At 45.7% G+C, this 25,183-nt stretch overlaps 1 protein-coding gene across 1 annotated transcript; it reads left to right on the top strand.

Moving 5' to 3' along the window:
* The first annotated feature begins 211 nt into the window (after window positions 1-211).
* LOC135399288 (G2/mitotic-specific cyclin-B-like) lies at window positions 212-16,855 on the top strand. The gene is made up of 8 exons (XM_064631131.1): window positions 212-389; window positions 2,993-3,112; window positions 3,175-3,291; window positions 3,856-4,041; window positions 6,451-6,615; window positions 12,011-12,247; window positions 13,380-13,625; window positions 16,487-16,855. Exons 1-8 carry the CDS (start codon window positions 366-368, stop codon window positions 16,583-16,585), a joined length of 1,194 nt encoding a protein of 397 aa, XP_064487201.1. The 5' UTR covers window positions 212-365; the 3' UTR covers window positions 16,586-16,855.
* The last annotated feature ends 8,328 nt before the right edge of the window (window positions 16,856-25,183 follow it).

Here is a 25,183-nt window from a genome sequence, read left to right as displayed (position 1 = left end):
GAACTGTCCTGCACTAAATAGACATCGGTGCCTTTAACCGAATACTAAGGCTATTTTAAGACAATTTTATGCTTACGCAATTTTGTATAGCAGTTTTGAGCATAATATTTCGATTAGAAGATTCCTTAATCAAATATAGATACGTTACACAAGATGAATCCATAAATCCTTTTCGGCCAATCGGAAACTAATGTCAGTGCGAAGCGGCCATTTTAAAAGGAGGCTAGAAGAATCCGTTTAGCAGGCAGTGGAGCGGCAGCAGCGGTAGTGCCTGCAGAGCTCGGGAACAGTACAAGAAGGTAGAAGTCAGTGCCGGAAATACGGGGTGATCCACTTGTTTGTTCTTCCTAATTTTCACCTCGAGGATGGCAACAAGAGTAGCACGCTCCGTAAGTTACTTCGTATCACTTCAGCTGCTCAGTGTTTTTGGAACGCTTTGAAATGCTAGAACAAGGGATGACTCATGCCGTGCCAGCACCAGCTAATGGCATTCAGCACATAAGTTGCAGGATACTTTTACACTGAAGATTATTTTGAAGACTTATCTTGCCCGTCTTATATTGGAGCGAACATTTCAAGGCGCATGCATGTTTAGTCTTGAGCCACCGACAGGCACTGATTCAGGCATGAAGCCCTTGCTGTCTATGAACTGCCCATAAACAATACGATTTGGAGGTATTGAACGTTATGTGTCGTTTGTAGGAGATAATGTCCTGCATGATAATGTGGAGGCTACCCTTTTATGCGCTGTATACAAGAAGCATGATAGCACACTGAGGGCATTCTGAGCTTGTGTTTTCCTTCCATAATTTTCTTCAGAAATTACGACGGTATGGGAATAGGCCTTTAGCGCGCTGGTAGTGAATAAATTGCTCCCTTGGAATGCTGCTTACCGAACAACACTTGTATCTCAATGGACGGTGACATAATAGCGTTTGGAGTGACACATTTTTAAGAGTTATGAGGGACAAAGGGTTACGCATTATACCTATGTCGGACGCATTTCAAATCATGCCGAAAACCTTTAACACGTCATACCTAACCCTTTAGATACCATGCTAGTGGTGAGGACTGTGCCCAGAACAACAACAGTCTCTGTTCGAATATCGGCGACTCCTGTCCTGAGGCAACTCCCTTCATAGCATGGACACTGATCGCTGTAATTTGAGTGATGAGCATAGAAAGTGCAAAATTTAACGTGGTCGGCTCACTGTTTTTGTGGAAGGGGGGGGGGGGGGGGTAGGCTATGGCCCATTCGGTTATTTCCCTGGCTTATATTTTTTCTCTTAAAAAAAAAAAAAAACAGTGTCGTGTATCAGTAAAGTGGCCAGAAATATATTTCGGGAGGGGTTCTACTGGAGGAGGAGGAAGGATATCTCCCTCTCCCAGATGCACGACTAAAACTACGATTTCGGGGTTGGGGTGTTGACCCCCCCCCCCCTTTTTTTTTTCCTGCTACGCCACTGTTGTGGATATGTATAAAAACTGTTCATAGCGAGTCCCTGGTCATTATAGTTGTTGCATGCTCTGTGTCACCAGCAGGGGGGTCTCCAGTGCACTCCCAAATCTTCAGAATTGAAATAATTGAAGCAATTGCAAGCTGCACCCAAGTTGTATACAAAATGCTTTTTGACAATGATTTTGAACATTAATATTGGACATTTTGAACATTAATAGTTGGCTTTCCTTGGCTGCAAATATTTGCCCGAAGATATTAACTTGCACATAAATTCGTTTTCGGGGAGTGCCGTTGGTCTCTATACTGCTTCTAATGGCACATCCCACTGGTCGTTTTCGTGCATTGTACTGCTACAGTGTGGCTTCAGTGTAAGAATGTACAAAGAGCCAATGAAACACGGTGCACCTTGCTCCGAAGTGACCAGCTTAACAAGCGCATTCAAACCAAACCTTTCCTGCATACGACCAGTGCAGTTCGCCATAATTTAAAGTTTGCTTCTCTCTCATTTTCATTGGTGTGACCAAGCACTATGCAGACCTGTAAAAATTACTTTTCCAAAGTAATTGAATTATGATTACAATTACTGAGAAAAGTAATTGCATTACACTGAATTACATTCAAAGTTGACTGCAACGGGCAAACGACGTGCAAACTGCAAGATTTGATGTACACATTTAGCGCACATGTCCTGAAAGATGGTGGTAGTTGTGCTTGTGGTAGAAAAACAAGTTAGAGAAGTCTTACACAAGGACAAGTCTCTTGCCATGTTAAAAACACCAAACATCACAATCAAAAGGCTTTCTTTCTTTAGGTATGTGAACAAAGTGCAGATCATGAGTGCAGCTTGTAACGTCCATTGGCTTTCAAGAGTAAGGTATTCTCAAAGTTCTTGTCTGTAAGGCTCGCCACGTCTCCTTGTCATAACAAAACCACGAACCGAAAACAGACGCTCCACTGGTGCACTGCTGGGCAGCCCAACATTGTACTTCATGAACACCTCGAGCACACAAGGAAGATCTTTCAAGCACTCTAACGACTCTGAAGTGCGGGTCGATACCCACAATTCGTACTCCTTTTCCCATGGCGCAAGAGTTCTTCTCCTTCCACATTCAAATATAAAAAAATCTGTACCGAGTCTTTGGGTAATCACTGTGAAAAAAAAATGGAAAAAGAAAAACTGTGTGGAACTGACCCAAACTTTAAGCATTGGGCCTTCCCAGATAGCGTTCAAAGTAATTCCAAAAGTAATTCAAAATGCGTTAGTTGTAAAAGTAATTCAATTACAGTTACAATTACATAAAACCTAATATAATTTTGGTAGTAATTAATTACTAGGAAAGTAATTAATTACAGTAATTCAGTTACTTGTAATTAATTACTTTACAGGTCTGGCACTATGTAAGGACCACCCTCAATGGATGCATGGTGCCTCTTATGCACAGTACCCATTGTTGCCACCATACTTTAGATTGCATTGCCTCAAGCTTTTGCATATGGCTATACCCTCACAGTGACGCAACTCTGATTTTACAGGTTTTGTCCTCAGACAACACTTCAGCAACAGCAGCCTTCAAGAAGCCATCACTGCAGCAACAGAAAGTTGGGCCGCGGCCACTCGGAAGTACAAACAGGAATGTCCCCGTGCTCAAACCAGTGAGTGTACAATATCTGGTTTCTTGAAACAGCCATTCGATCCCTATGTCTTTAATCACCAGGCTCGACCTCTGGCACAGAATGCCACACTTTCAAAGCAGCTCTCCCAAAGCAACTCTTTGGCAAAACGAGATGTTTCTGCAAAGCCACTGGCCAAGGAGAATCGGCAACATAGTGCTGTAAGTCTGGGGGATATTGCATTTGTGCTTTGTAGCAAATAGTAGAGCTTTCCTTTTCTTGTCAGGTTAGAGAAAGATTGATTTAGCATACCATGACCGATTAATTACATACTAAGAGAAGCGCGCCTAATGAAGGGATGAAGACTTAGATAAGACTTAGACCGCATCTCAGAAAATAAGGCAGTTATTAGTGCTGCCTTCAGCTATGCTTTATTAAGGGTTTATGATTTCAGGTTAATTTTATGCAAAATAAATATTAGCCAGAAGTTTGGGTACCTACACTACATCTACAAGCCAGTTGCTTTCTGGAACCTGTGATTCAAGAAGGATGCTTGGCAACATATTTTGAAAAAAAAAAAAAAAAAAAAAAGATTCTGGGTATTTAATGTCGGACCATCAGTATCTCGTTGCATTTCATGTTCTGTTGGTGTCTGAGTTTTCAATGCAGGTGACAGATTTAACAAAGCAAAATGCCCTTAACATATTTCTGATTCAATTTGAAGTATGACTGCAGAGTGGAAGGTTTTGTTTGGGTTCCTTTCTAATTTTGTCATTTCATTTAAGGATTCCATCCTGTCTATCAGCAAGTTGTCTGTCAAAGAAGCAGACACGAGACCAGCCGAGCCCCTGTCTTATTCTACGGCTATGCTGCCTGCAGAAGTGACTGACATCGATGCCCTCGACAGTGGAAACGTTCAGCTTTGCTCGCAATACGCAAAAGAAATCTACAACTATCTGTCTGAACTCGAGGTGTGTTGAACTGTGTGCACAACTTCCAATGCTGGGTACTATGGACAGCTATTTGCAGAGAAGTGCCTCTACTCTTGCAACTCTGCCTTTGCATTGGGCGTGTAAAGTTTACCTTTAGAAGAATCAGTCTAAACAGTGAAAAAAAAGTTGCCTTGATGTTGCATCGAAAGAGGCGAAGTGCTTCTCCTGTTTCATATTTCACTAAACCCTAGTTCTAGAACAGACTAAGACTGCCACTCTCGATTAAAATGAAGCTCTATTTTGTAATATAAATAAGTCTTAATACAGTCGACCTCCGTTTATCCGGACTTCATTTATCCGGATCCCGCGGTATCCAGACAAAAGGCACGGGAACGGATTTTCCTCCATGTATTTTGTTCTCGTTTATCCGGACTTCAGCTTCCGGACTCGGACAAGAGTTCCAGGGAACGAAAGTCGAAAATTCTTGTAATCCAGCTTCAGTTATCCGGACTACCGTGAGTAAGAGGAGACGCTGACCCGGCTTCGTCACCCTTTTCTCTGTGTTGGGGTTATTCCCGTCACACGTCAGGGACCTACATTCCTCCGTATAGGGGAGACAACCGTGCACGATGACCCCCTTTTCTATTTGTGTGCGTTGGGTCACGTTGACCAGTCGAGTAATTTGGAAATATCTGGAGCAACTGTCCGGTTCTAGAGGGGAAAACTCCAACCCGAGAGCCTGCTGCTTACGGCCCGTTGGTCGATGAAGACATTCCCCTAGCTGAGCTGCGATCCCTGATGCAGAGGCTCACTGCGACTGCCGTAGATGATGCTGCAGTTTCTAACTACGTTGACGTTGATAAGGATGATGACGCGTGTGCAGCTATGACTGATGACGGTGTGATTGCTGCTGTTGCCTCCGGTGATGTGCAGCAAGGCGGTGCCAGCTGTCATTGACGCTGTCATTGACGAGATTTCTGTGTTTCAATTAAACCTTGCTCTGTAGGACGTTTCTATTCGGTCGTTTCATTTATCTGGATGCCCCGGCATCCGGACGATTTCGCCGGGAACGGCACCGTCCGGATAAACGGGGGTCGACTGTAGTTTCAGATCCTGCAAAAGCAGATGACGTAGCTAAGAGCTTTTAAGTCTGTCTCCTGTGAACAGTGCACAGATATTCCCACTCTCTACTCCACTGTGGAAGACTTAGCTTCTCCGGTGAGGAAACTTAAAGCTACCCCTGAGAAGCAAATTAAATTAAAATTCAATGTGGGACTGCTCGATCATGCCTGTTAGATAGACCTTGAACTAGAAATTAATGTTGTGACAGTTCTGCTTTGCAGAAAAAATATTTTGGAAGAGTGCAGTAGGTAATTGGTATAATAGGTACAATATAGGTAGTTGGTACATATTAACTTGAACTTAGGGTGCTGGAGCAAACACCAAACATAGTGTGGTGTTGTTCCATCGTTGTAAGTTCAAGTGAATATATTACTTGAAGTACATTTTTTCTAGTACTTTCCGACCAAGCATCCAATACCCAACTGGGACTGTAAATGAATATCGAGGGAAATACGACGAAAGGGGTATTTTTGCTGGAACTCCATTGTTGACATGCTGGCTACAGTTAGAAGTTAAGAACACGGACAGACATGTTATGACTAGAGCCTGAAGTTTTCGGGAAATATTTTTTTCTAAATTCGGGGGGTAAAAATCGGGTAAATAAACGTGCACTAAATTAATGCGAATTCAGGTGAAAAAACTTCTATTACGCTAAAATCTGGGAGAAATCTGGCTCAGTTATTCAAACTAACTGTAGTGGTTTGGTACAAACGGTGATGTAACTGCATTTTTCTGCCAAACAAGTAAGTTGGTGCGTTCCTACAGACATCCCAGAGAGGGCAATTTGCCTGGTAAAAATCGGGTTTCACTCTAAAGGGGCAACCTTCAATTCGGGGTGCAAATTTGGGGAAGAATCGTGTAAAACCCTAAAACTTCAGGCTCTAGTTATGACAGTGTGGCAACTTGTCGTTCTAGGTAAACCGTCGGAAAAGGGAACCATAATATCAGCAAAGAGAGCTATTTGTGACAACCTATTTGTCCTATTATAATCCCTTCCTGCAGGAGAAGATGAGCTTTTGTGGAGCTTGGACAACTGTTTGAATACCACGGTCATTTACTGTCCTAGTGTCACGGCAGTGACTTGTTTCATATGCCATTTGTTTCACCTGATAACTCCCCGATTACACAACAAACAGAGATCGTAGCTCACGATTTCACCCCAAATTCTCGTGTGGAAATAGCACCCGAATCCCCCCCCTCCCCCCCTTTTCCAGAATTTGAGAAATCATAAAACCCGAAAACGAAGAACCCTACTTATCCATCATTTGTGTCATCAACTCTCCCAAATTCCCATTGGTACTGATACTCGAAAATTCCCCCTTACAGCTGCAGTACCCAATCAGACCCAACTTCCTTGGGAACAAGCGTGAAATCAAGGCAAACATGCGTTCAATCCTGGTGAACTGGTTGGTCCAAGTGCACGCAAAGTTCAACCTGCTCCAAGAGACACTCTACCTTACCATTGCTGTTTTAGACAGATACTTACAGGCGGTAAGTGTTTTCTCTCTAGCAATCACGGTGGCTCATCTGCATCGTGGAATAAGAACGAAGCGTTGTATGTTAGAGGTAAACCCTGTAAAAATCATTTTAAAGTAGCACAGAAGTCATTTTTAACACCTAGTTCTCTTCCTATAAAACTGTTAAGTACGCCAGTAAGATGCATCATGCGAAGTAATTTACACCACAGAGTCATAATTATTGCAGAAATTGAATTTAAAATATGCCGCAAAAAGTGACCGTGTGCAACGGTGGTGAAGAGCAGTACCAGCCTGTGATCTGCCTGGAACCTTGCGCTGACGCTATAAGGAGAACGCTCGCTGATTGGCCTAGAGAAATATTGTCTACTACTCCGCTGTCGTCTGCTACTCGACTGTTCGGGGTTCTGATAAAGCCTTTCTCCTTGCTCAGTAATGCTTTGGCCGCTCCTTCTATCCCCAATTCTCCGGGAGAACTGGCAAAACAGGTTTTAGGTTTAAAGGGACAAGGCGCTGACCCCCACTGACCGGCGAACCAGAACGAGTTCTCCTTATACCGTCATCGGTGACGTGGCATCATACCTCCTCATCCTCGTCATAGCTGGAGTGGCGAGTTAAGGGTGAACGCGCGAAGCTATGTTTATGTGAGTTTTTTTTCTGGGAAACATTGCACACATCAAAACCTTTCGTGCTATTCGGTATAATGACACACACACTTTCATCAGATGTCTTAATCTGAATTTTTTTTGGATGGCCCTCTGTATTCCTCTAACCCCGCGGTTCCTGTCATCGGCACTTGGGGTAAAACGTGAAAAACCCCGAAAATGAGAGAGAGAGAGAAACTGTTTTTGTAGTCACGCGATGGATGACACTGCTGTCTCTTTTGTGTTGCGGTATTGCTGATCTAAAGTTACTGAGAAACTTGAATGATGCTGGCTGATTTCATTTATAATCGAACAAGATGCGGAAGTCACATTTTTTTGATCCCGTCGAAAAAAAAATATGTTGGAGGGAACCTCAAGTGATGCAAAACGCACCACATGCAAAGCCCGTGGGCGCGATACTTCCCTTTACTTTTAGGCCGCATGGGCGCGCTTCCCGCAGGCCGACTTTGACGGGGCCTGGAGCCACCAATTTTTTGGTTACGAATCTGATTTTTTTTGTCGTGAGAGACATGGCCGTTGTCTATCACAGTGATCATAAGGAAACGGCTGTCACGCACAGTTCGTTCTTCAGAAAATCCCAAACTTGGCAGGAACGTTCAAAAATTCCAAATTTTTATTACGCTATTACTTCAGAACGGTACGGCCCACTACATTGTGGTTAACTGCAATCGGAAGCCCGTTAAAGGGCCTATCGACTGGTGTACAGCTTATTACTGTCAACTGTACAGTTATGCTGCTGCAGTGCTGAGAGTAAGGCATTGTAGGCGAATTTTCGCGCTGTTTGACCCCAAATATCTCAAAAATGCCATCTTCGTTTTCCACAATTTTTTGCATAGAGGTTGCCCTATCCCTCCGCTTTGCCCCAAAGGAAAGACATTTGTACATAATTTGCTCTGAGACGCTTGGCGATTTTTTTTTTTTTTTTTTTTTTTTGCGCAGTCTCCTTTGCTGCCTTCCGGCGCGGTTGCTCCCCGTGCATGCACTGTCGCTGTTTCTTCTTTTCCTTGTTTGTTTCTTTAACGGCTTGACCGCTAAAGGCCCCCTGTGTAGTGAGCTGGGCATTGCATTATCCTCCCGAGTACAGTGTCTCATGCATGCTCTGTGAAGCGACAGGTGGCATTGTGCACCTTCATCCTGAATCTGTATAGTCATTTCCAATAGCGCATCCTGAAACCTTTCTATCGTGCTCGAAAGCACATTGCGGCGCATGCCACAAACAGATTTTCTCTCGCCGATTGAATATGGCTTTGAGAAAGCAAAGAAAACGCTGTGTAACCTTCACCGGGCTGCGAATTCACACGCCGTTCAAGGTTCAGGGCAGTGTCTGCTGTCCGCATCGAAGCGTATCTTTCCCGCAGGGGCCGTAACACAGAGATTTTGTCCAGTGCTAGTAAGCTTACTTGAGAAAGTCTGAAGGAAGCTGCAGAACCTTGAACGTGGTACCAATCCATACACCGCTCAAGGTAGTACGCTTTGCCCCGACCTCCCAAATAGCGCCTCTCTATACGTCCCATTGTGTATTCTGGAAACTACTGTGTTTGGAAGGTATGACGTTTCACAAGCAGCGGAGCGCTTGGTTTGAACATACTCAGTGCTATTGTCCTCCCCGGTCCTATGAATACGGGGACTACGCATGGCTACACCAACGTACAGTCAACGCCGTGTTGTGTGTGCTGATTATGGATGAAAGCACAAAAAGAAAGCGTATTTAAACAAGACGTTTCGGTGTGTGCGTGACCCGGGTCTTCAAGAAGTCAAAGATGTTTTTTTGCCATGTGGGACCATTGACGTGCTCGAAACGGATTACCTGTGCGGGAACTGTGTTGCACATTTTCGGAGCTTAAGAGCAGCGCAGCTACATTGTGAAGCTGGATCTTCGTCCGGGAGCTCGGACGATCCAACACACAGACGAGACAAGGATTATGTTGAAATGCTGAACGAAAGTGTTGCTACTACCATCCTCGAGAGCTCCCCTTTCAAGCCTTCTAGCCAGGTGAAGCACGAGGCATCATATGCAAAACGAAAGTCCGACCAGCTGGAGAAGGAATTCTCGAAGAAAGCACGACAGTTGGTGAGCCTCGCGTACAGCGAAGAGATTCCACAGTCGTTCCTGCCGGAGGACCAACTTCAACAGTGGGAACGCCAGGGCGGCATTCAAGAAAAGTGTCCCCTGCTCACCCTCCTGCCATCATCTTACTCAACTGGTGACATACAGAAACTGATTTCCTGAAGCGACTAAATACGTAATGCTCAAGGCAAAGAAGCTTCAAGCTGAGGCTGGAATTTGGTCATGTCCTGATCCGTACGTGTCAAGAAACGAAATTACGCCCAATATGTGGCAGACGCCTTGGAATATTACACTAAAGATGAACTAGATTGCAGCGTGCAGAGCCCAAGACCTCGCGATGTGGTCACAGTGAACGACGGAGGGAAAAAGAACTGCCAAGCGATACATGACGCGCACAATACGGGAGGCCTACCGACAGTACAAGACAGCGCATCCGACGAGCAAGTTAGGACTTAGTTTTATTCTTTGCAGCCCAAATGGGTATCTAAGCCCATTCTGGGAGGAATGTGTGTGCCCGTACTGTGCGAACTTTTCCCTGTGTGTGAACGCCATAAACAGTATTTCGGAAGGAAGTTTCAGTGAAGAGCGACTGAAGGCTATGTGTATGTGTAGCCCTGCCACTGAACAGCACGAAAGGGGTGAGTGCAGCTTATGCCCAAGAAAAGTGTTTCACCATTTGCAGACTTGAGCTACATGAGTCCGGTGATGTGGAACTGGCATTGTGGGAAAAAGGCAGGCTGGCGAAGAAAGATCTGCCACTCGAAATCCTTGATACCTGTTTCCTGTGGATAACAAAGCGCATACGTCGTAAATACGTGTAGGACGTGCAAAAGGAGGCAATTAGGAAAGAAAAGACATCAGTGCGACCGCAGACTGTGCTGTTTAATTTTGACTTTGCCGAGAATTGGACAGTGGTTGTACCTGACGCAGTGCAAAGCTACCACTGGAAGAAAACAGATTAGTATATTCACGTGCGTAATGACGACAACGAGCAGGACGCATAGCTTTGCAGTAGTAAGTGATGACATGCGCCACGACTCCGCATTTTCAACGTTGGCACTTGAGATGATCGATGAGTGGGTGGACGAAAATGTGCCCGTGTACGCAGAATGTGTATGCATATCTCATCGCGCGAGCGCACATTTCAAGAACAGGTACCAGGCGTTTGAAATATCTAGGACACCAAGGATACGGAGGTGGCTCTTCTCCGCCCCTGGCCATGGCAAAAATGCGTGCGACGTCGTCGACGTTAAGCATATTGCTATCGTGCACAACCTTAGGTGCTCCCCGTTGATGTAGTTCAGACAGCAGATGATTTAGTGTCCAAGCTTAGATCGCGCTGCCCAAATGTTGTTCTCATACGTGTTTCAAGGAGCGACGTAGAAAAGCACCGGACACTGTAGCTTGAGCCGTGGAAGGTGGCAAAACCAATCCCTAATCTTCGCAGCAGGTTGCTGTGGCTCAGAACAACACAAGACAAAGTGGTTCATAAAATATCAGCTGCATCCCCTAGGTTGTGGAAGGTTAAGGGAACCACCGCTCTGCATACCCTTGTACAGTTTATTTTTGTGCATACATACGTATATGTAAATAAAGTACAGTGCTGCACCAAATACATAAATGTGGTCACTCGTGAAGAAACTGACAGAGAGCAAACAACCGGCCACTCCAAGTTTTCGACAAGTTGAAGTATTACGTCTCGGAGAATTACACAAAGGGTGTTGGCACGGAGAGCAACCGCGCCGGAAGGCAGCGGAGGTGGCTGTGCCAAAAAAATTGCCACGCGTCTGAGCAAATTATGTACAAATGTCTTTTCTTTGGGGCAAAGTGGAGGGATAGGGCAAGCTCTATGCAAAAAATTATGGAAAACGAAGATTGCATTTTTGAGATATTTGGGGTCAAACAGCACGAAAATTTGCCTACAATGCCTTACTCTCAGCACTGCAGCAGCATAACCGTACAGTTGATAGTAATGAGCTGTACACCAGTTGATAGGCCTTTTAAAAGGCTTCCGATTGCAGTTATAACCGCAATGTAGTGGGACGTACCGTTCTGAAGATGCTGACGTTTTTGAAGGTTCTGACGTTATAGCGTAACAAAATTTGCCATTTTTGAACGTTCCTGCCGAGTTTGGGATCTCCTGGAGAACGAACTCTGCGTGACAGCTGCTTCCTTATAATCACTGTGATAGACAACGGCCTTGTCTCTCACGACAAAAAAAAATCTGATTCGTTACCAAAAAATTGGTGGCTCCAGGCCCCGTCAAAGGTCGGCCCAGCGGAATGCGCGGCCATGCAACCTAAAAGTTTCTCCCTCTAGGAAAGTATCGCCCCCACGGGCTTCGCATGCGGCGCATTTTGCATCACTTGAGGTTCCTTCCAACATATATTTTTTTGGACTGGATCAAAAAAACGTGACTTCCGCACCTTGTTCGATTATAAATGAAATCACCCTGCTTGCATTGGCAAGGCGAACAAAATAATTCGTACAGTTCGGTTACAGTTGAGTGTCGGAAGTGTGAAAGCAGTTCCGGGAAAGCAGCAGGTTATGGGATTTGCTGTTTTAATATTTGCGACTTGACTTTTCTAGCTTTGAGCCTTTAGCGAGAGGAACTAAAACAGATGGGTGCACACATACACTCCTGGTCATATCTGAGAGTTATCTTTATTCTGTTTCAGGCTGAAAATATTTCCCGTTCTAAGCTGCAGCTGATAGGAGTGACAGCTATGTTCATTGCTGCCAAATATGAAGAAATGTATTCTCCTGACATTATGGATTATATCTACATTTCTGACAATGCCTTCACAAAGAGGGACATCCTCAAGATGGAGATCGTCATGCTGGAAGCCCTAGACTTCAGCTTGGGTCGGCCACTGCCTCTGCATTTCCTTCGTCGTGCTTCCAAAGCAGGCAATGTACGGTTTTATTCCTACTTCATTAGTCCTGTTACTATAGTGGTTATTACGGTTATGGAGAAAGCGTTTGTAAAATGGAAGTACATTGTGGCTGTAAAATTGAAACAGACATTGTGAGGCTTCCAGTTGATGGACCAAAAGATGTCACCTCAGCCCAGTGTTTGTGCCCGGTGAGGCTGTTATGGTTTTTTTTGTGAGGTCCAAATATTTGCTGCGATGCTCAGTTTCACTGCGTGCTGAAGATCCATATTTCAGTGACTAACTTTAAGTGATGGATATTTGGTACTATTTTACACTAAAACAAGTATGAAAGGCAATGTCAGGTTGTCGAAGAAAACGATTCAAAATGGGTGAAAAAAGAACGAGACTGTTGGGAGAATCTGTTTGATATACAATACATACCCACCATACGTCACCGGGGTTTCTGCAAATCACGTGGTACCGAATAGTGCTAGCTAGCGCAAATTCCCATAGCGAATGCAGCGATTGCAAGAACTACTGCCCCGGTGCTGGGAGCTTTCTGTGTGTTCAGGTCTCTAGTATAGTAGCAGGTCGTAGTCCGAAGTTTTTCCCTGGGTTTTCCAACACACTTTCCAGACAATTGTCGGCACAGTTCCCCCTGAAGTCGGCCCACGATGCATACTGACCCCCCTGCCCCCCCGCTCCTTCCTGCTGTCCTCTCCCCATCTGTCCATGTGTGCACGCCACTCATAACTAGAACCTGAAGTTTTAGGGTTTTACCCGATTCTTTCCCAAATCTGCACACCGAATTACCTCTTACCTCTTTCAGGTGAAGCCCGATTTTTACCTGGCAAATTGCCCTCACTGGGATGTCTGTAGGAATGCACTAACTTACTTGTTTGGCAGCAAATGCAGTTAAATCACCATTTGTACCGGACCACTACAGTTGATTTGAGTAACTGAGCCGGATTTCTCCCCAGATTTAGCATACTGCAAGCTTTTTTACCTGAATTCGCACGAATTTAGTGCACACGTTTATTTATCAGATTTTTACCCCCCGAATTTACAAAGAAAAAAAATTTCCTGAGAACTTCAAGCTCTACTCATAACCAGTTGCTTCACGGCGCTCACTCGGAATTTAACAAAAAAAGAATGTTCTGTTCTGTTCCAGGTGACTGTGACCGTCCACTCCATGGCCAAGTACCTCCTAGAGCTGACAGTCACGGACTACAGCATGGCTCACATCCGCCCTTCTCTGCTAGCTGCTACAAGTCTGTGGCTATCACTGCAAATGGTTGATGACGGCGACTGGACAACAGATTTGGCCTACTATGGCCGTTACACGAAGAAAGAGATGGAGCCGGTTGCGAGCAAAATGTGCCGACTGGTTATGTCTGCCTCTTCCAGTAGTCAAAACGTGAGTACAGTGTTGCTCTTTGTTGAGCACCCATGCTTTTGTTGAAGTGCCTTTCCTGCCTAAGCTAGTGCCCAACTGTGCCAAAATCCAGGAATGCGTTGAGGCAACACCACCTGGGTAAAGAAAGCCTGCTTACTCGTCGTTGTGACCTAGGAACTAAGAGTCAGCCAATCAGGATCGTGTCTTCAATGGCGGTAGCCAATCATGAGCGTGCTTTCAGTGGTCTTAGTCATGGAGACGAACCACGGTCGTCTGCAAGTAGCGATTGGATGTCCCCACGTACTGGGTGGGAAATCTTTAAAATAAAGAGCAGAAAGGTCCCATATCTTTCTCAAGGCTGATTTTCTGGAAAGCGTGCCTGGAAGACTTTTTGTCTACAGATTCAGAACTGCGAATTGCTGTAGCAGACGAATTCTGGCTTTATAGATCCAGGTAGCAAAGAAGGTGAGGAGGCAGTAAGCAGGTCTTCTGTATTTAGGTGGCGTTGGTTGAGGGCAGTTGGTGCTTTTGCGAGGCTCGCATTTCTTTTCCGCTCTCCTTATGGAGGCATTCCTTTTGTATGTGCTTAGTCATGCTTAGAGCCCCTTGATTTCCGCGATTCTGCAAAATTTTGTGGAGTTTGCCGTGTCTCACAGGACCTGCTGTTTCCCTTTTTTTTTTTCCGGAATATTCAGTGTATTACGGAATTGGGCAAGGATTTCAATCGATCTGTGACATCTTCGTGGGCTAAACCCGATCAGTCACGACTTCAATGTCTGTCACCCCTGATAACGCTGGCACTTACAGGGCTGAATGTGTGATGCCGAAAGGAAATTTAACAACAGCATTTCCCCGAGTAAGATTGACAGAGCGTGCAGGATGAGTCTCTCTTTGCTCGATCTTCGGAGAGGGCTGCACTTCTATTTATTTTTTTGCTTGCTTTTCTCCTACCCACACAATCCCACAGATTTGTGAATCCTGGGGAAATCGGGGGGGGGGGGGGGGGAAATAAAGTTTAGGCTAGGTAAAAGTGAAATGGAGCTTGGGGCTTTAGTCATGTCTAATTGTAACGTTCGGAGAGCATCGAGGTGATTTTCCAGAAAGCAGATCTTTCTTTCTTTTTTCTTTTTTTAGGCCCATGTGTACTTTTGATAGGTATGTGACTCTAGCCAAAAGTACATTCCTCATTTTGTCAAGTAAGGGGCCTTGTGTTGTAGTGTAAAACCTGTTTTTACCCCCCCAATTTGCATCATCGTCACTTACGGTAAAACCCGAAAACTAATACCCCTGTCAGACAGGCGCACTTACATCCTTAATGGTTACAACCTTAAGTGCATACGGTCATTAAGTTCTTGCCAGACGGACTTTGCGACGAAACTGAGATGTAAGGGCAACAGAGCTCCCGCAAGAAAGTTTACGGTGTTCCTCTAAAACTGCCAATGTCTCGTTACCAAAGCCATGAACAAGATGGTGAAGATCTTCTTCTATTAGAAATATGTTTTTGAGATGTAATGTTCTGCCAACTTTTTTCGTGCTGAACACCTTGAGTTTTTCTGGTGAATATTTGCACTTTGCTTCTCATTATATCACATCAGTTCGTAGTGATACCCTTGAACCACTGCACCCAGTGCGTCGTCTGCATCCAAAACTGTGCGCTCACAACAAAGCATTGAAATCGCTTCAAAACATATCATTTGCTCTTGTATTTTGTTTCAAATTGGCTAAGTTCAAGCCAAAACATTGTTTCTGAGTGCTCATAGTCAGAACAAATTTGATTTCACAACATTTCATTCAAAGTTCGCAGATGTGTTTATCAGTGTAGTCATCATTGCAAAACGCCTTCACAGATGCCATCTGGCAGTCTCCCAGGGTTTAAGGCCGTATTTCAGCTACGGCGTTTTGTTAATGCCATAGCTTTAAAGGCCGTATCTGTTTCCATCTGGCAGAGGTATAACTTGTCAAACTGCAGATTCAGCTACCAATATTGGCACTGTACACTCAGCATGGCTGTTTCATGTCTTGTCTTAATCTAAAATGCGAGAAGCCCTCTCCTGTAATGAAACACTGTTTTTATCCCACCCCCTCCCTATTTTCAAAATCCGGAAAATGCAATGGTCTAAATATGATCTCCCATAGTTAGATCCTGAGCTTCTCGTACATGGGCCTCTATAGCTGTTTAATTGGGGCCGCAATCACTGCATCCATAGCTCTGCTATGCAGGTTGACCAGGTATATTGAGGTTCCACTGTAATACGTAGTACAGTTGAGCTTGTTTACTGCGACCTTCGATATAACGATAACTCTAATACATTACGATCAAATTGTTGGTTCCTGTCAGCTCACCCATTGAAATTCGTGTAAACAAGACTTCGATATAACGATAGTCATGAAAGCGTTTGCTCGCGTATAGCGATCAGAATTCTCCCAGCGACCGGCAAAACACATGAAAATCGACAAACAATCGTGTTATGATTATATTATGATTATATTATATTATATATGATTATATATATATATATATATTCGCTCGAGCTTCTGGTGCACGCGCGGGGACTGGACGATGCGCACATCGAGAATCTGGTGGTCTTTGAAAGTGCTGTTATTGGATTGGCGTTGTTGAGGCAGACAAGTATTGTCAACTGCATTTTATGTGCACTTTCAAGTAAGTCCAGCTACAACGAACTTCAGCTATAGCGAACGCATTTTCCGTGACCGTGAGGTTCGTTATAAACGAGCTCGGCAGTGTAACGATGTCTTGATAGTTACGATCGAATTTCGCGTTCCTGTCAATATCGTTATAAACGGGCTCAACTGTAGTCACAATGTTCGAAGTCAAGAAGTGTACATTGAGCCTCATTGTGCATGCCTTTGACTACTTTCAGGTAATCTACAACAAGTACAAGAGTCCGAAGTTTCAGAGCATTAGCAATCGACCAGAGCTCCACTCTGAGCTAGTACGAGAGCTTGCAGCGAGACCCTGAAACTTATTGTCTTAGTAGCAATCGTTCATTTACGAGGCATCTAGGATCCCCTGCATGAGGTTCCGACAAGTGTTTTTAGCATAATTTTGGATAGGGACCTACTCTGAATCGTTGCTACAGCCAGGATTTGGCCTGTATTTCAGATGGGGTTTTTAAAAGTAAAGTTTTATCGACAGCCTGTCCGCTCGAAGATGTGCCACTCATACGATATGACAGTTTTCTACTAAATGTACTAGCTTTTAACCTTACAATAAATTTTAAGCTGCTGTAGCCTTTGCTTTGGAATCATGAATGAAAATGTAGAAGAGCAACGGCTGCGGCGCTGTTTCATTTCCTGTTGTCTGCAGGAAGAGAGATTGGAGCTGCAACGCTGACACGTCACGGGAAGATATTCTGATTCCTGTCTCTTCAGTGGTCTTTCCTGGGGCATTTTGGAAATGTTGGTGTAAGTGTTCCTGCCACTGATGGGAATGGGGGAAGAAGTATTGAGTACAGAAGTAACTTTCTGTGGTGAAAATTAACATTTCCGCGAAGTGGGTTCAACAAATCCATGGGATTCCGTGGGAAAGACCAGCAAGCAAAAAATAAATAAATGCAGACGACATGTGCTGCCTACTTGGCCGCCCTCATTGGCTCATTTGGTAGCATGTCCGCCTGCTGATCCCAAGGTCGCGGGTTCAAACCCCAGGCGAGGACGGGGGCAACTTGGTGGAAGGGTACAAGTTGCTCAGACACGCAGTCTTCCGTGAGGGACGTTAAATGTGATGTGTCGAGATTTCGGCGCACGTTAAAGAACCCTCAGGTGGGCAGAATTAATCCACTGTGGCGTCGCTCATGATCGCTGTTGTATAGCGACGTAAAGCCCCGAATTATTAGGATTGGCACAGTGCTTAATGCTTCGGCACGGTTGGCATGGCAACGACGTACGGAGAAGTACACGCATCGCACGAGTTGTGCCCGGTTCACACTGTTGCATTTTCACGCTTTACGGATGCGGCACGGCACTGTTGTCATGACAACGAGGTACGGCGAACTGAATAGCACACGGACCGCAAGCGTTGATGGGCTCGACCGAACTCCATGCGGTACGGATTACCTCCGGCTAGAGCACTACACGGGCCAGAAATTACCGCACAAACAGAAGAGACAAGTGAGAGAACCTTCACACTTGTCCTTCACAAACCTTCAGCCTTCGCAAACTTCTGCAACTAACCCCACCTCGGGTTTAGGCTTCATTCCTAGCAATATGGGCCCAAAACGCCGCTGACGTTCCACATTGCCGGTCACTGTGTCTGCATCCCCCGCAGCAGCATATCCGACAGATCTGCGAAGTATATCCGTATTTCCGGTGTATAACGCGCACCGCTGAAAACGGGCCGAATTTGAAAAGTTCCATGTATAACGCGCGCATAAAAGTGCTTCGAAGAGGTCCTGCGCGTTATGATCCTGGTAGGATGAGGAACTCTGGAGCGTGGCTTAGCGAACGCTGGTTGTCGGCGCAGGCTGCGATGGGCGAAGACTACGTCAAATTCTAAACCAGCGTTAAATCAGCCTTAATGCAAGGCCAGTAGCGTTACATTAGCACAGATATTGCTATGGTAATTGGAGTCTACTAAACGTTAGGCCTTAGACATTATTTTGTTATCCTAATTGTCTAAGTTTAGACGTCGCATAGACATATAATACTTGCACGCCATGTGCTGAGTAGTGTTTGCGCTGCTAGTGCATCAAGCCTTCATTCAAAGCGACTCCCTCTACTTCGAACCCCGCTGTATTGGAGCAAATCTTTGTTCCGGATAATGGCGAACCGGATATAGACCTTACCGCGGAAAGGTTCCCTGTGAGCCGCCACGGTTGGACACGCGTGGTGCGCCCGGTATGGTATAACGTACCGGGACGTCATATACAGCTGTGGGACACAGAAGTCAACACAGAAGAGAAGCCTCTGGTCTCTACGTGCTTGGTCGGTTCAGCTAAGTCTTACTTTATCCATTCGAACACTCCCAACTAGCAGGAAAGTCCCTCTGGCTTCGCTACGCCATCATAGCTGTGCACTTTACTGTATGCACCGTCATTGTCACGTGTCCTTACTCTCATATTAAATCCCATTACTCGTGTCGTCATCAGTAAGCTTGGGTGTTTCGGTATCTATTGACATGTCATTGCCCATGGCTTGTACGGGAGTCGCGTACGCGGTTGGTCACCGTCTTCACGTGGTGCTGTCCCAAGCGGACAAACACAGATACCATTGGTGATGAGTTTGCAACCTGTCGGGGACTGTTTCCGCGAGGGGTCCTTGCCTTCCCCCGGGACGGTTCCTAGGTGGGGGGGACCTTGGGCCCAGAAGCTCCCCACAGTCTGCGGACATGGTTGATACCTGTTTACTGAGTATCATACGCACGGCAGCCCTGCCGTGGATTAGTGCTGAGGCGCTTGACTTGACCAATGAGCAATGTTCACGCCTCGCTGGGTGAAGAGTTTCTCAATGTCCTGCGTTTTTCGAGCGCAGTACACTTTCCACTACGAGCCCGCCGCCCTACTTGTCAACTTTGCCACTCCATTTTTGGGATACCTGCTTATATCCACAGCAACAACTTTGTTTGATGATGATTAGTGCGGAGCTCCATCGCCAGGGGCACTGGAAGAAGCCTGTGGCACGTAATTTCTTCTTGTCAATATACACGTACATAGGCGTTTCTCGGTGTTCTCTCGGCGATACTCTACCCCATTGCTGTGTGCACTCGACTGTCATCGCGACCGAAGTGCACATTACTCCGTCCACGATCCAAAGCGTGCACTGGTGTCGTGGCCAAATGGAGAACAGCAGCTCTTCAAAGACACCTGCTCCGAAGATGAGGCACTACTGGTCATTCGTATGCACCTGCAGGCAAAAGAAGGAAACAAACCAGAATTTCACTGACCTGCGCACATGTTGCATCTCAGATGCCTTGCTGACGTTCCTGGCAGATATAAACGGCCTACTGACGCGCTCATTGACTCGTGACGTCACGTTACGCCTTCTGTGACGTAAGGATATCACCTTTCCGTAACATCCGTAGTTATTTCGAGCGGCATTAGGTACGACAAGTGGATGCAAGACGAGAACCAGAATAGTTCAACCTTGAACCCTATACTCCCGCGGCGCACGAACGAGGAAACGAGACAGCCTTGAGCATCGTTAGGAGACTGGTGCGTTGCACTTCCGCGGTCAATTCAAACCGCCCATTCAAAAAATAACGTGTACGCGCTCCTTATTGTGAGTGAAATAGTGCTACGTTGACGTCAAGGGGAATACGCTGTGAATGGTTGTTTCGAGTCAGTGCAACGATGTGATTTGAAGTGGTAGAAATGTATTGAGGCTGTTCTGGACTCGAATTGGTATGCACTGGAAGAAGAATAACCTGCAGGATCTGACTTTTGATTGTTCTTGACGTCAGCTGATAAAGGTTCTGGGTACGATACCATGGGATAGCTATGGTTGGTAATATTTCTGTGTTACCTGAGGTTGTGTAAAACCTGGGCAAATTTGTGGACTAGGTGGCATAAGTGGACCGAGACTAGATAGAAGGGGCGAATTCTGATGTCAAGCATGGAGGGAGACAACACAGGAGCGGCCTCTCTCCCTGTTTTCAACGGAGAGTAGCGTGCCGGCCTGCGCATGGGACTTTGGGATACTCCTAGCTACCATGTGGCCGCTCTCTTCTCTCTCTCTTCTTTTTTTTTTCTTTAGAAATCGGCGATAGCCTTTTGCAATGGGATTCAATGGCATGCTGTAGGCCATTTCCCAGCACTTTTCGGTACAGTAAAGAATGATCTGCTGCGAACTACATGGTTTTCTACAATTCTGGACAAAAGTTACGGAACACGCTCCGGCGCATTCCTTCTGCAGGGTGACACACTAGCAACGAATGTGACCACACGGACTTCGAGACATGTGCCTAGGTAACCCAGTCACCTGTTTGCAAGTCCGTACGGTACCATTCGCTGCTAGCTTGTCTCTCTAATGCGCCGGAGCGCGTTCCGTAAACTTTGGTCCAGCACTGTTCCTATGAAGTGTAGAGGCGAGAGGCCGGAACCTGACACTACCTCTCACTTGTGGTACACTGATTAGCATTGCACGCGCAAACCGGTTCGAACCGATTAATATCGGTTCAGACCGTTATGTTGGTTGCGCTGAACCCGAACCGAACCGGTAACCTTAAATCGAACCCCCCCCCTCAAAAAAAAAAGAAAGAAAGAAAAAAAGAAATAACGGTTTCGACACCTGCTACAGACAGAACAAGGAAACAAACCAGAATTTCACTGACCTGCACAGATGTTGCATGTCAGATGCGTCGCTGACGTTTCCTGCAGGCATAAACAGCCAACTGGCGCGTGACGTCACGACGCGCCTCCTGTGACGCAGGGACATCACCCTTCCGTAACATCCGGAGTTATTTCAAGCGCGATTAGGTACGACGAGTGGATGTAAGACGTGAACGAGAATAGTTCAGCCTTGAACCCTATTCGCGTGGCGCACGTACGAGGGTGCAAGACAGCCTTGAGTATCGTGAGGAGATTGGGGTGTCCGTCCCATTCACAAAATAGCGTTGTGTATACGCTCCTCATTGTGGGTGAAATAGTGGTGCGTTGACGTCAAGAGTAATACGCTATGTATTGTTGTTTCGAGCCTGGATATAGCAGGAGATGTAAGCGCCGATAGGGCAGCAGCTGCCGCTCTGTCCTGTGACATAACTGGATTGCGAGGTTCCCTCTAGGGACCTTGCGGTAGGCCTGAGGAGCAAAATGAGCCCAAAATGGAGTGAGGAATGGGATACACAATAAACGCCATTTTGTCAAAACTGCCATTGGGAACAACAACTTTATTGTGAGATGACCGCCATTGGAAAGTCTTCACACGTCCATGGGAACCGACTACGTGAGGTCTTGCTTACACGCCTGTAGGGACCGGTCACACTTACATTAAACGCGGACACTTATAGCGCAAGGACGAATCCCCCGTGTGTACAATGTGGCAGGCAACTCACTGTGTTACACATATTATTAACATGTCCATCGCACGCGGATCATTGTCACCGTCACTTCCATGAATTCTGCCAGTACCCTCTTCGGGTCCACCCTGCCCTTTTTGCAGGGTGAGGGAGGGCCTATCATTCCTTTTACCAGGGTCATCGATTTTTTAAAAGATATGAAGCCCCTGCGTCTTGTATAATTTCAAAGTCATGTTTTACAATGTCCAATTTTAAGCGATACATAATTTTATTTTTTAACTAGTCGCATTATCACCAGTACTTTGGCGCATTATGGCCTTAGTTACCGATGCGCCAATAAACGCACGAATCATCGTCATCATCGGTTGTTTCGAGTCGTTGCAACAACGGCGATCTGTCGAGGTAAAGAGGTATGATGCTGTTCTGGACTCGAATTGGTATGCACTGGAAGAAGAATGACCTGCAGGATCTGACTTTTTATTGTCCTTGACGTCAGCTGATAAAGGTTCCGGGTACGACACCATGGGATAGCTATGGTTGGTAATATTTCTGTGTTACCTGGGGTTGTGTAAAACCTCGGCAAATTTGTGGACTAGGTGGCACGTAAGTGGATCGAAGACTAGATAGAAGGGGCGAATTCTGATGACAAGCATGGAGGAAGACAACACAGGAGCGGCCTCTCTCCCTCTTTTCAACGGAGAGCAGCGTGCCGGCCTTTGGGATACTCCTAGCTACCACGTGGCCTCTCTCTTCTTTTTTTTGTTTTTTCTCTTTAGAAATCGGCGATAGCTTTTTGCAATGGAATTCAATGGTATGCTGTAGACCATTTCCCAGCACTTTTCGGTACAGTAAGGAATGATCTGCGAACTACATGGTTTTGTACAGTTCTGAACAAAAGTTTACGGAACACGCTCCGGCGCATTCCTTCTGCAGGGTGACACACTAGCAACGAATGTGACCACACGGACTTCGAGACATGTGCTTAGGTAACCCAATCACCTGTTTGCAAGTCCGTACGGTACCATTCGCTGCTAGCTTGTCACTCTAATGCGCCGGAGCGTGTTCCGTAAACTTTTGTCCAGCACTGTTCCTACGAAGTTTAGAAGCGAGAGGCCGGAACCTGATATAGGGTGAAACGCCTCGGCCAGGTGGCGTGCAAGTTCACTGCGTACAGCGCCACTCACGGTGGCGGAGTAATTACCGTCCCGCGCCAGCCACAAGCGGTTGCCGGGAGGAATGCACCTCCACCCGATTGGACATTGTGTATGACGTCATGCTCAAACCTCATTGGAGAAAATCGCCGGCAGCGTCGTCTGCTGCATGGTCCGCTGTCTGTTTAGCTCCGCGTCCCGCTTGTTTGTGTAATTGGTGTGTGAACCACGTTGTTTCAGGATTGTGTCGAAGTTTTCCAGTGTAGGAGCGGGGAAAAGGGTGCTCAAGTTGCAAAAGTCATGCAGGATTGGGAGTCACTGCTTCGCTTCAATGGGTGTAACACGAGAGGAAGGAACCGCTGGTGCATGAGTGAAGGTGCGGGAACAGCACACAAGACATACTGTTGACCCACACTGTTTTCAGCTGTCACCCAACGAAAAAGCAAGGACTGCATGTATGGAGTGCTGCAGTGACTGAGTGTATTTCATATTATAAAACAGGGTTCGCCGAATGGACCCAGTTTAAAAAAACCCACCCGGGTTTTTTTGGGTCCACCCGGGCTGAAAAACCCAATAAAGCCCACACGCGGGTGAAATACAGAAACGAAGGAAAAAAAAGAAAAGAAGGAAAAGGGACGACTGCTTCGGAGATTCCTTTACCGTAAATTCTACAGCGGCAAACAATTATTTCTTCCAGAAACATGAAAAATAGGTGGAGAACGGCTGTTGCGTGTCATATGCAGCAGTTCGAGAAAAAAAAATCCTAGCACCTGAAAAACCCACCCGAAAAACCCGAAAAAACCCACTGGGGCGGGCTTTTTTAAAAAAACCCGGGGTTTTCCGAACCCTGTTATAAAACAACACGTACATAGGGTCTGACTTTGACCATTCAGCCGATGCCACCTTGTCCATCAACAATTAATTTCTGCGAACAACGATAATTTATTGTGAGACGATGGAAAATAACGTGTGTTTATTCCTGTACCCTTTTTGAGTGCACACTGTTTATTCGCATGTGTATATACACATGTGATGTAAACTTCATATCAAAGAAATAGTAAGGTGTGGGAGGCTGAAGAATACTTATATAATAGTTTTACACTTTTGATTGCAACCAACCTGCTGGACAAAGGCTAATTGTGGCTGGACAAAATTACCAACGATGCCCAAACCTGTGACTAGCGTCCCATTTCACCCCGAATTGTGGGTTCAAAGATAGCACCCAATCCTTGCCCACCCAAATGCAGGAAAATTTTTAATTTCCTGAGGAAAGCTTTAACACCAAATCTTTCAAAAGCATGCAAAAAGGGTACAGGAATAAACACACGTCGTTGTCCATCGTCTCAGAATAAGTTATCGCGCGAATTAATTGTTGATGGACAGGGTGGCATCGGGTATAACCTAAATGGTCAGACCATTTTATAATATGAAATACAATCTGTCACTGCAGCACACCATACCTGCAATCCTTGCATTTTCGTTGGACGACAGCTGAAAACAGTGTGGGTCAACACTATGTCTTGTGTGCTGTTCCTGCACCTTCACTCGTGCACCAGCGCTTCCTTCCTCTCGTGTTACACCCATCGAAGCGAAGCAGTAACTCCGTATCCTGCATGACTTTTGCGACTCGAGCATCCTTTTCCCCGTTCCTACACTCGAAAAAGTTGACACAATCCTGAAACCACGTGGTTCACACACCAATCACACAAACAAGCGGGAGAGCTGCAGACCATGCAGCAGACGACGCTGCCGGCGATTTTCTCCAATGAGGTTGAGCATGACGTCATACTCAATGTCCAATCGGGTGGAGGTGCATTCCTCCCGGCAAACGCTTGTCGCCAGCCAGGCCATAGGCGCAGCTTTTTCCAGTGAAAGCAAGTGAACGGCTACTTCTGCGTTGTGCCGACGTGCTTTCTTGGCTATGGCAATGTTGCGTCTATTTTGTCACTCGGGATGACTCGTTTCTTTCAGAATTAATCCCAAAGCTAGAGTATGTTTACTTTACATATCTCCTCAATGAGCTCAGTGAGACCGAATAAACTTGTGGCTTATATTATCTGAATATCAACATTTGCTTTATCCTGTAGCAATGTTCTAACAACTGAATAAATTATGCTCAAGTGGAAGCCAAAGGTGTGTTACTGACTTCAGTGGTTAAAAGGACAGTCTCGTGCCAACACTGTTGTTTTAAAGCTCCACTAAATTACGTTCTATAGGGTTTAGAGACATATTCACTGCACTGGGATACTTTTTTGGACTGGAGTGGACGAGTTGATGATAGGACGCTCAGGACCTGTCCCCGCTACAAAAGCTATGCCGCTCCGGGGTTTTCACTGTCAGAACGAAAGACAGGAAGTCGCCCGTGCGGATGAAGTTTGGTGACAGCTTTTTTTGTTGGCCTTTTTCTTTTCTTTTTGTGGTCGTAATACCCTCTACTACAAAAAAAAATATTTTCT

Source organism: Ornithodoros turicata, chromosome 6, assembly GCF_037126465.1.
Source record: "Ornithodoros turicata isolate Travis chromosome 6, ASM3712646v1, whole genome shotgun sequence".
Lineage (NCBI taxonomy): Eukaryota > Metazoa > Arthropoda > Arachnida > Ixodida > Argasidae > Ornithodoros > Ornithodoros turicata.
Note: the sequence above shows the minus strand (reverse complement) of the source record. Positions and strands in the feature narration are given on the sequence as shown.

Bases quoted from the DNA above. Each gene is read 5' to 3' on its own strand.
- LOC135399288 (XM_064631131.1), top strand. From the start codon at position 366: ATGGCAACAAGAGTAGCACGCTCC. The intron at 3,113-3,174 runs GTGAGTGTACAA...TTTAATCACCAG, and splicing joins ATGTCCCCGTGCTCAAACCA to GCTCGACCTCTGGCACAGAA. The intron at 4,042-6,450 runs GTGTGTTGAACT...TCCCCCTTACAG, and splicing joins ACTATCTGTCTGAACTCGAG to CTGCAGTACCCAATCAGACC.